At 36.5% G+C, this 12,040-nt stretch overlaps 1 protein-coding gene across 3 annotated transcripts in view; it reads left to right on the top strand.

Moving 5' to 3' along the window:
- FAM185A (family with sequence similarity 185 member A) overlaps positions 1–12,040 on the top strand; it is a 40,499-nt gene that overhangs the window by 16,872 nt on the left and 11,587 nt on the right. For all 3 annotated transcript variants that reach the window (XM_080363210.1, XM_080363209.1, XM_080363211.1), the window contains exons 5-7: positions 1,361–1,402; positions 8,509–8,604; positions 10,986–11,120. In XM_080363210.1, coding sequence (XP_080219336.1) covers positions 1,361–1,402; positions 8,509–8,604; positions 10,986–11,120 — 273 coding nt within the window. The remainder of the gene's footprint in view (positions 1–1,360; positions 1,403–8,508; positions 8,605–10,985; positions 11,121–12,040) is intronic.

Raw genomic sequence — 12,040 nt, forward strand, 5'->3', positions numbered from 1 at the left:
TTGTAGGTGATACAAATTAAGTACTAGTCATGATAGAATGGGAAAAAAGATGAGATAATTATAGTGTACCTTTTAAAAATGGCAAATATTAAAGCCAAACATCTCTCAGGTTCATTGGAATAAGGTTTTGTTTCAACTCTTGATTTTCAGAGCTCCAAAGTGTTTTGTGCAGTATGTTCTTGAAATGACGGATTTAAGACAATTGATAATAGCCTGCTTTTCTAGCTTCCAGCCCATGGACCACTAAGAAAAACACAAGTCATATACAGTGGAATGCATTCTGCCCTAATGGCTGTTTACTACTGTGTAATTACTGAAGATGGGAGCAGAGCTTGACTTTTGCAAATTTCAAAGGCTTCCAAAAAATTAAAAATTTTATTACGAAGTGACTGTGATCAAACTTATTTTTTTTTTTTATCCTTCTGGGAGGATAAGGGAGTGGCAGGAATGACATTGCGGTTTAGTTTTTCAGTTTAAGATTGGTTTTCTGAGGCAATTACATATGTGTAACACACATGGGACTACAAGAGTGTCTACCAGCTTTGTTACTGTTAGTAGTATAGATGACTTCTCTGTTATGGGGTACATCTGTCCTCCTCTTGATGCAATAGGTAAAGGGGAAGAATATGTATTCTGAGATATTTTTTTTAAGGCTAAAACACCAGTGCCTGTTCAAAGTAATGCAAGTTCAGTAGGAGACCATTCTACATTTTATGCCTTATATACTCTCTTGTTTGGCGTTCTCCAGTTTGTCCAACAGACTCTGCTCTTACTGAAGTCAATGAAAAGTATTAACAAGGGATCGTCATGTGCGTAAGAGTAAGTTTAGGGAGAGTAGGTAATGTTCAGTGGGTCCAGGAGGTAGCCTTTGAGGATAACGCAAAAAATCCCCTCTGGTGAGGGGGTGAGACTTGTATGTATATAAAAGAGGAAAATAGAAACTGTTTATTTTACTCCTCCAGTTAAACTACTTAAATCTTCCATAGTGCTGTTGCAGGCATCAGAGCAATTAAAAAAAAAAAAGGCCCCAAATAAAATTTTAAAGTATTGTGCCTAAGCCTTGTAACACCCCTCTGCTTTTCTCTTCCTCACATCCAGTCTGTCTTTAAGCTTTACTCAGTGTTTTTCTTGTCTGGAATCACTTCATTGTTATCACATGTTGAGATTTTTGTTTGTAAAGCAGTAATATTCAAGCAATAGAACTGGTATGCTATTTTGCTTTTATATTCAAATCAGTTCTACTACTACAACTCTAATGCCTCTGTATAGGATCACATTACTTAGCCTTTGTTATGATTTCAGAAACCAGTTAAATAATATACTTTTAATGTTTTTCCAACTTTTTTTTTTCCCGTAATAGGTAACACCAGCCTTCAGACTAAAACAGGGAGTATCACAGTAGGTGAGTTTTGCCTTCTTTCTGGTATCTTTTCTCGCTCTTCCCTTCTCCTTTCTAAAAGCTAAATATTCATGGGGAGAATAAAAAAGGGGCAACTCCTCACAGATGTTTCTGCCCTCTTTTCAGGAGTAGCACTGATAGGTCTGTAGCTGAAGGAGATCCTTTCCAAACTTGACTGTTGTTTTTTGCAGTTGAGTGAGACACGCTGTCTGGCTTTTGATACCACAGTACCTGCTGGGCTTTGCACAAGTTAGGCTAATTCTAGGTGTCATCTTTTAGATTAAAATGGGAGAAAAGGACATGAGGAAAGATTAAGTTTGCATCAAATGCAATCATTTTGCCATTAACCTAGTTCTCTCTCTTACATTTATTGATATCAATGATTAGCTATGTATAATTTTTATATTACAAAGCATTAATCATTGATTATGTATTGGGGGCAATTGGGGCTTGTGATAATTTAAACATTTCCAAGCCATTATGCTAATCATTGTTTTCTCTTCAGAAATAAAAACAGCTCAAATTTTTTTTTCAGGAACATGCACTCTTATACAACAGGATAACTCAGAGTTATCCATTGTGATACACATTATATCAGTTGCATTATTCTAAGAAAATATTGGGGCCCTTTCTTTCCCCATTTTATAGTTCATTAACAGAAAAGTGAGAAACTAAAATTTTGATTATTGCTATGACAGAAAACTGAAGTAACAGAATCATAGACAAGGCTCAGTATATCATGAAAGTACACAAGTGGATTTCCCCTTTCATAAGTAAACTTAGTTACAGGCCCAAATCCCAAAGACTTCTGGTAATGGTAGTAGCCATAGCCACTCACTAAGCACTGTTCAGGGCCAGGCTGTACTGTTACCACTCTTATGTTTCTAAGTGATCTATATTAACAGTCCTGGAAAATTAATGCAATACACATTCTTAGGAGTTAGTCATTAAACCACAGAATTAAATTAAGCTTGCTGGTCTGGTTTTCCTTCTGTTAAATAAACTCATAGAAGATGAAGAGTATTTAAAGAAAGGTTTCTTAACACAGGAGGTAGCTTTTTTCCATCAACAGATGATGATAATTTTCCTTAATTAATCAGGTTCAGCTTTAACATTAAGACACATCTTCCAGTTGAATAAACTTTATATTTTAGATTTCAATTCTGAAAGCACTAGTTAGACACTTAATCTCTTCCTAAAGAGTGTTAAACATCCTTTAGGTTTTTATGGATTTTTTCCAAAGGCATATAACTTGTAAGATCAAATGGTTCAACTCTTAAAAGCTTCAGAAAGAAAATATGAAGTTTTAAGTGAAAGGTTCTTGTGTATGAAAAAATATGCCACAAGATATTTTGTTAGTTTGCCAGAGGCCTGACATGGTTTTGCTGATAGAAACAGGGAGAACAACTCACATCTTCCAACTTCTGTGGGTGGATTTTCATAGGGATGTAGTTATAAGTAACTGGAGGAAGAAGTGCACTAATCTCTAGATTTTGGGGCTGTATCCTTAGCTTTTGAGAGACTTATTTACAAGTCAAACTAAAACACAATTGAGAGGGCTAGATTTTTTTTTTAATCAAAATATTTTAGGGAAAATACCAGTGACTGTATTGACACATTATTTTGTATAAATCTGTATTAAAATGGGAAACTGATGCTGTTGTCTCTCATTCCCTTTAATTTTCTGCCTTTTTTATTATTTATAGAATATCTTAAACTAATTTGGGGTTTGGGTTTTTTGTATGTATGGTGTGTTTTTTAAATTTTGGTATTACTGGTTTGTGTAAATGTATTTTTGGTTTTTTAAGACTACCCAAAATGCAGTACGATTTTGAGTGGCTGGCATATGGCAGTGTTTTGCACTGACTTTGTTAAAATATTAAAGTATTCCATTGATTGTTCAATTTTTTTCTGTATCATAAGCTTTGCTAGTAACTAACAAATTGTTTTCTAACCCTATACCAGAAGCTTTCTTCTTCTAACAAATTTTCTACAGGTTTTGATTGGTGTCTTAATTTAAAACAACCAGACCTATTTTTACTTCTAGTTTAAGTTACTATTTAAAATAGTCATTAGAAATCTGAATAATATTACAAAAACAAATGGAGTATTTTGGTTTTAGAACTAGCTTAGTCTTCTAAATTTTCATTTGGTAAATTCTTAGGGAAAGTTATGTTAGGAGAAGCCTCAGGGAGCTTCAGAATCATGGAATTATGAGGTTGGAAAGGACTTGTGGGGGGTCATCTTGTCCAACCCCCTTGCTCAAGCAGTCTCTAGTCTGCAGCTTCCTGCTCAGAGCTGTCCCAGCTGGGAGGCTGCTGAGGGCTTTGTCCTGTGGCCTGAACACCTCCAAGGATGGAGACTGTCCAGCCTCCCTGGGCAGACTGTTCACTGCTTGATTGCCCTCGGGGTGAAAAAGTCTGGATAGAAGGAAAAAAAGATCTGAAACTCTTGTTTCAGCTTATGCCTGTTGTCTATTTTGCCCTCATCATGCACCACTCTGAGGAGCTAGCTCTTGCCTTCTTGATCTCTTGGCAGATATGAGGGGGCTGCTGTCAGGTCCTGAAGCAATCCGTGCTCCACGCCGAGCAAGCCCTCACCCCTCAGCCTCTTCTGCTGAGGAAGGTGCTGCATGTCCTGACTATCACAGGGCTCCTCTGCTGAATTCACTCCAGTTTGATGCTTCCCTTATCCTGGGAGCCCAAACAGCAGATGCTGTATCCCAGGTGTGATCTAGTGAGTGCTGAGTAGAAGAGGGATAATCCCTTCCCTTGATACACTGGCCGTGCCCCAGGTAATGCTGCCAGGGATATTGTTGGACTTCTGTTCTGCCAGGGCTCACGTTCAGTCCTGCCAGCATTTGCTTATTTCTCAATGTTATTGGTATGGTCTGATTATATATTCTCTACTGCCAAGCCAGACTTTCCCCTACCAGCTCCAAAAAAAACCCATTTTTCATTGCTGGATGACTTATGTTAAACCAAATTTTGCACTGAAGAAATGAGTCTTCCGTGTTTGGTATAGTCAGAAATGGTAACGCTTCTAGTGTTTTGTTTCGAAGAGGGGGAAACAACCTTAACCAGCTTATGGGCAGCAGGGACTCAGTCTGGCAAGGAAAACTACACTGAGCTCCAATAAACTGATTTTTTAATATGTCAGTGTCAGTTTGCCTTATTCTACTAATTTCATTCTTCAGTAACCCACACTGGATAACCTAAAGGCTTCAGTGACTTGCTGTGATGCCCACTGTCTTAAATCAATAGAAATGTAACAGCTAATAATATTGCAGCTTTCTAAAAAACATAAATTTGAGTATAGTCCTGAGCTCTTTCATTGTGATGAGAGAATAAGACAATTGAGGCAAAACACTGAAGTTTATTTTAAGAAGGGAATAAATGATGGAAAAGTTATCATATTTAAGACAGCTTTGGATGACTGAAAAAATAAAACAGTGAACAACTCAATGTCTTTAGAAGTAATGCTGTGAGTTTTGTTTTGAGAATTCAATTTTTAGCATGTCATCTAGGGAATTTTTAACTTCAAACCCCATTTCTGAATTCTACTAAAGGCATTTACTGTACTTCATAAAGTACAACTCTTGAGCGCTTTTTTAAAAAAAATAAATTAACCATGCACACACTTGTCTCTTAATAGCAATTAGTTCCATTGATCTAGTCTTTAACATACTTAAAGCAGACGGCAGTCTTCTGGCTCTTAAGCGTCCTTTATCTTCCAACCTTATATCTCAGACCTTGACCTTCTGTGTTCTGCTGATGACAGACCTGTCATTTTTTTTCTCCATTGCCCCTGTGCTTTTTTCCCATACCATTCTATACTAGTGCTGCTCTTCAGGCAGGTTGGAATTGGCCTTTTCTTATCCCTCAGGTGTCAGATCGTGAAAAACGAAAGTTTGGAAAAAAGATAGTCCACTATCAGTTAACATCCACCGAGTTACTGCTTGGTTTTATTGTCAGTCTCTGTTTCCATGTTCCCCTTCTCTTTCTTTGTCTCCTTTTGCATGCAGATTAGAAAACATTCTGGACAGAGCTTATGTCCTGGAGAAACTACTTCTAAAAATTGGAACATACAGAAAAAATAGCTGCTGCCTGAGAACAGGATTTTCTTTGCAGCTTAGAAGAATAAACACTGTTATTTCTGTACATGTTCTATTAGCAATAAACAATTCTGATGTCATACCATATGCTATAAAACATATATGATATCATGTAGCTGAAGATTCTGGATGTTGCAACAGTAGTACCTAAGTTTATATTGGTTTTGGAGCAATATTTTTTTTTTTACTTTCAAAAAGACATATATTTTATACTTGTAGAATGTGTATCTTCCTGTAGTTATCAATGCCTATTTGTTTGTAGAAGAAAAAGGACTACACCACCCATTTCATCCACAAATGGGTATGTCTGTTCCAATAAAGAGCTCACCAGTCTACATTCCGGACAGTAGAAATATAACTAGACATCCAAGTATGATCCAACTCTAATAACTTTTAACAAGCAGTATTTTCCTACAGATATGATGTCTGAAAGTCATAGGATGGCATAAGTGGAAAAATAATTCATTTTCTTAAAAATTGTTTCTGTCCCTCACTGGTTGGGGTGCACTAAAAGTTCTTGATAATTGAATCCAAAGTACGCTCTTATGTCTCATTAAGTACTATCACTATTATTTAATATACATTAGGTATGTTCTAAGATAAGCAGTATCCTATAAGTATCAGGCTTGTTCATTATATTTCAAACATACATTTCCCTCTTATGCCACTCTGAGCTACTAAAATTTGGCTAACAAAGATAAAAATTCCGTGATTTTAAATCAAGAGAACAAAGTCTGAATCTGTTTAGAGCTGGACTAATGTGTTTGTCATCTTTCCAAAACAATGTTCTGCTTTCCCTCAGTTGTTTTTTGTTTGTTTTTTGTTTTTGTGGTGGTGTGTGTGTGTTTTGTTGTTTTTTACTTTCAAGGTATATCTGTGCCTTGGTGAACCTACATCTACTGCCCTCTTCCTGCACTCTTTATTCTGTTTATACCATCTACAAACAGAATCCAGTTGTTCTTATGAAGTTAGAATTCTTTACTATGTATATACATAAATATAAAATTGAAAATCTGGAAAGGAACTCTATTCAGTCTTGAAGTGGCGCTCATAGATTTGCAAAGGGCATCTTTCCACTGTGAAGATCTCACAAGAGCTGCCTTTGCATTTGAAGGATGGGAAGATGAAGGGTTCACTGGGTAAACATTTGTCCCTGTAAAGTACCATTAGCCAGTGGTGCTGTACAGACTGTCAGCAGTTGTTCACCCTGGAGAGGATCACTGTACTGCTGTGGGAGACTCTTTCTTCATAGTGCAGATAAAGGAGCTAATTGCATGTTTAGTTTGAAGTAGAAGAGTTATCAGGACTGGATATTGCCTGTATCTGTTGCCAACCAAATGTCTGTCAAGGTTATGTGGAGTCTCAGTGAGTGGCTGTTACTGAATTCGATTTGGAATATCTGCAAAAGTAGCTTTTGCATTAAAATGTTGATTTATCACTACAAAAAATTTTAAATGAAAAGATTGATTAGTATAAAATTTTTGTTTCAATGACTTCCATTTTCAAACTTTAAAAACATTTTTAGAAGTTATCAATGAAATGTTCTGTTGTGACTACACAAGCAAAACTTTTTTCCCCAGTTCACTAATTTCAGTTAATGAAGAATTCATTTTTTTTCCTTCAGATTTCAAACAGAACTTCTTTAACCTACTGAGATGGGGAAAACTTTCCCATCCAATTCTGATTATTACTGTTTTCTTATTAGTCAAAGACAGTCTCAGGTTCTCAGCTGACTAAGTATGGTTTGACTGCTTTTTAAAATTACTTTCCTCCAAAGAAATCAGTTTTAGCTGTGGGATAATAATCCCTCTCTATGTTTTTACTTTTGTGTGTAATACACTGATCTCCCACATCTGTGCATGAGATCTGGCATCAGAAAAGCTCCAGATGAGCGTACTTAGAGCTGAAACTGTATGGCAAGCTTAAGGCATTAATGTTAGACATCCTTGTTATGTTATCAACTTCATTTTCTCACTAATGTTTTTATTTTTAAAATGGGAAGTGTCAGTTTTGATTTTGTTACTTTAGTTCTTGACAGTTTAACTGTGCTTCTCTTTCTATGCAGATCCAGCAACTAAGAAAAGGTCTCTGTCAGTATTGCAAGATTTCTTGACAATACTCTGATTTCTAGCGGTGTATCTGGAAAGATATTTTGCTGGCTGCCTTTTGCTCACTTATATATGTAAATTTTTTATGCTTCTCTAGAGTGCTTCATAATTTATTTGCAAGTTTTATCAGCTCCAAGTCTGTTCAAAAGTTAACTCTTTAGGCCTTAACTGTAATGTTATGGAAATGTGTGCGTTTAAAACTGGGATACATTTCAAGTAATTAAACACTACTCCTTGTGTATACAATTAAGGCTTCATAAAAGCTTTCTTTTTTGAAAAGGTTTCTTCAGAAAGTTTTGTTATAAATTTTAGATAAAGTATAGAAGAAAATGTAGGTCTCTATTCCACAGCAAACAGCCCACACTGCTATCCTATGTATGTTAAAGTGCAATAGTTATCTCAAACATTTGTTTAAAATTCAGATATGGTGAATCAGACTTGACAAAGCCTGATAGCACAGTTCTGTGTACCAAGACATTGCAGTGCACAATTGCTGCTCTTTGCATGGGGCAGCTTTCCTGGGTAGAGTTCTCCCTGCACAAAGTCTGAGCAAATGAACTCTTTTGGAAACTAAAATAGGCCTTATTATTCAAGTTTTGTGCATGATCTCTGCACAAAGATGAATTCATCCTTGTGGAAAAAGGTGAGTGTTGTTGAGGCCGTGTAGATGCCTTGGGATCAGTGTATGCCACATTTCTGGACTGAGAACGTAAATTTTGTTCTGAAACATGCTTTTCTAAGATAAGTCTAATATTCAGAAATGAAATAAGATACTTTCCAAAACAGAAGAGTTGACAAAAACAGTTCAAAGCACAAAGGAGGATTCTAGCAAATTTTTATTTAGGAAGAGTGAATGATACACGAATTGTTTTATTTTTCTCTTTTAGATTCATCAGATGGAAGTCTAAATGCTTCTACGCATCACGGGGCAATAGATGTTTACGTCAGTCAATTGAGAAAAGTGGATCTGAAATCCCAAAAAGGTTAGCAAACTGAAACAAATATTTTTTGTGGCAGCTTATGATGTAAAAGAAAAGAGGGTAAGGGGTATTTTTATCCGTCTGGAAAACATGAATGTGTTTGCTTATCTGCACTTGGTTTTACCTCATTGTTAGAATATGCGTATACATACTTATAAGCTGGTAAATTCTGTAAAGGGTGATGAAACTTCAAATGGATTACAGAATTTTTGTATTTTTCAGTACTGTTTTTTTCTGGCATTCTACCTGTTAGCATTCTGCAGAGTTGACCTGGATTACAATCTTCCTTTGCTGCACACACAGTTTACTCCATGGTGCTGATACATGTATGTGCAGAGTGACAACCATCACATGTTTACATTTCTTTTTCCTTTTCCTGGTGAAATGTCACATTGTTGAAATTGGAAAGCAGGAAACAAAGATACAAGGGCCTTACCCTACCGTTCCTCCTTTTTTCCTTTCCTGATTACTCACTACAATTTCACTCCTTAACTAAGAGCTCACTCCTAAAGTTGGATTCATAGTTTTACAATATCCTATCTTCTGAATGGCAAATAAGAAAACCCTGATTAGCTCTTGTTAGTCCTAGTTTTGCAAAAAAAAAAAAACGAAACACAAACAAGGAAAAACCTCACCAAAAACACCACAGCATTTCTGTAATTGACTTTAGCATCATGTCAGACACTTCAGGTGTTTTAAATGAAGATGATATTTGGTACCTTGTTCTCCGTGAGGCAATGCATGGGCCCTCTTAAAACCAAGCAGTTACTCAGAAGGGGAATAATGAAGGAAATACATTGAAATCACTTGTGTCCCACTTGTGTACAAGCTGTTCTGGTTCCATTGGTACAAAGGAATTTATTTTTGTGTTATATCCTAATTACCCTTTGAGTCACTTAGTGGTAAATTGCATCTCTTTGAATTAGTAGCAAAGAGGAATGTATTAAATAAAAGCTAATTAATGCTATTTTCAGAGCATTGCCTGACCATCTCTTTTGGCAGCACAGTTTAGTAAAGGCAAAGTTGATGAAGTTCTGTTTTCATTTACCCCGTAAATTCAGAGTTACTGCTGACAGCTGCAGTGTAGAAAATGTCCCATTTGTGATAAATTAGCTGCATGTGTGTTGGATTTTGTGAGTCACATCACAGAACAACTCTCCAAGGAGGACCCAAAGTTGAAGACCTTTTCCCTTTCTTATCCTAAATTTTTTGTGTATCCAGCAAAATTGAGGCCTTAATTATACTGGCAGTTATTTGTTCATCAGGACTGTTACAGGCAAATGATTCTGCTGAATTTAAATTTCTTAGCTAGGGTTGCTTTCTGACTGCTACTTAGTTGGTATCAGTTTTCTTATATTCTGCTTCAGCTTTTGAGGTGTGTTTAAAGAAACTTTTTCTAAAGTGAAAGTTAGAATTGGGCAAAAAACTTGGAGCATATATACAGAAAGTGTATGCTGAATTTTGGAAGGTTTTGTTTTAATGTGTAGGGTGCAGCTTCCAAACACTGTGAGTAATTCCAAATGTGACTAATGTGGGGAGGTTGGGGGCCCAGCATCTGCCTTCAGTCTGATGCATTGAAGCACATATTTAGGGGATGCAGAAGTCAGAATTGCTGGGTTTAATCTCAAGGGTATAATTATTCGGGCCACTAAAGCTGCATTTTTACTGGTAGTTTACATTTTAGTGATACGTAGTGTGAACCGGTTAGCCACTTTTGAGACTGCATCTGCTCAAGGCTGCCAACAGATGCTCACGTTAACAGTGTGTGAGCAGCATCTCCCCGTTCCAGAGGAGCAGTGCTTTCATAATGTGCCATGCAGTGCTGGGGTTAGTTGTCAAATCCAATCTCATGTCCTGCTTAGGAGTGTAAATATGCGGCTAGAAAATAAAACTAAAGTCATAATATTTATGACATCTGTTAGTTTTGCTTCCCTTGCTCATTCCTGTAATAAGATCCTCTAAGGACCCATTGCTAGTAGTAGATGTCAATGCTAGAAAATAAAACTAAAGTCATAATATTTGTGAGATCTATTAGTTTTGCTTCCCTTGATCATTCCTATAATAAGATCCTCTAGCGAGCCATTGCTGGCGGTAGATGTTAATGTTAATTTTCGTGTTTGACAAGGAGATATTGTGACACCATCTTCTACATACAGTATTCTGGGTATGATGAATGAAGATATCTTCATATATCCTTTCAGAAACCAAACAAAACCAATAAAAAAAAAAAAAAAGGAAAAAAGAGGTACTGTGTTTGAAGATTCTTAACAAACAAACAAACAAAAAAACCCCTTGATGATTACATTCAAGTTAGCTACAAATTGCGTGTTTCATGCTTTTATCTGAATGTTACATTAACTAGCTTTCATTTACATTTATACCAGGTTCTATTACAGTCAAGGTACCTGCATCTCTCAATGCGTATTTAGAGTTGTCTGGAAGAAAAGTGGATGTGAGCTCAGAGATCCAGTTAAAAGAAACACAGAGTGCCTCCAAGGACGATCACGTAACTATAAGTGGTAAGGCTTACTAATCTTGGCTTCCAATAAATGTCTGTCTGGCATTAGTCAAAGGCATCCATGTTTCCTTATGAGTTTATTGCTCTTGGCTTCTTGTTTTATCTGTTTCAGGTTCAGATGTTTGCTTGTGCCATTGTGTTACTAGATGACTTTTTCATTTTGTTTGATAAATGACTTGTGAATGCAAACAACCGCTTCTCTAACAATAAAGTCTTAGAGCCAAAATCACGCTCAGCATTATTCCAGTGAATTTGTGGGAGGCAATCCAGGGCTGAATTTGACCCATTGCTTTGTTGGCTTAGACAACCACATAATAAATTGCCAGGGAATGTCTGTTAAAAATATAGTGAAAAGTTTTCTTTGTGTGTCTCTATTGGGTTGGGGGGAAGGAGTATATGACATGTGTAAATGCACGGTATAAATTTTAAACAGTGCAGATTAGGCTGAGAAATAATGGGTAGGAGATAACTAGAAGAGAAGCAGAAGAAGCTGGAGCATGGAAGAATAGAGAGTACATGGAAAGGTGCCTGCAATTACTGGAATCATTCTTCTAGTGCAGTAAAAATTGAACTTGGGAATCCCAAGTCTTGCTGTTTCCTGCTTTGGAAAACAGTTGTACGATTCATTGTCAGGGTGTGTATTTCTCTCTTCCTCTCCAGACGTTAAGGCTGTTGCTGTTCCCAGTTACTCAGCTTGCTCAAGAGGAAGCAAACTAATGTGTCTGAAGGCTCCAGCTTTGTTTTGAATGTTATGTCAGTATGACCTGCTATGATAGCAGGTTGGGTGAGGCTTTGAGTTTTTCTTTGGTTTTAAACCTAAGAAAATATGCACAAAACTTATTTTTGTTCCCCATGTAAGACAGTAATCTCAAAGTCAGGAAATGTTACGTATGTGTACGTAATTTTAATATGTGGTCTGCT

This window comes from Nesoenas mayeri (genome assembly GCF_963082525.1).
Source record: "Nesoenas mayeri genome assembly, chromosome: 1".
Lineage (NCBI taxonomy): Eukaryota > Metazoa > Chordata > Aves > Columbiformes > Columbidae > Nesoenas > Nesoenas mayeri.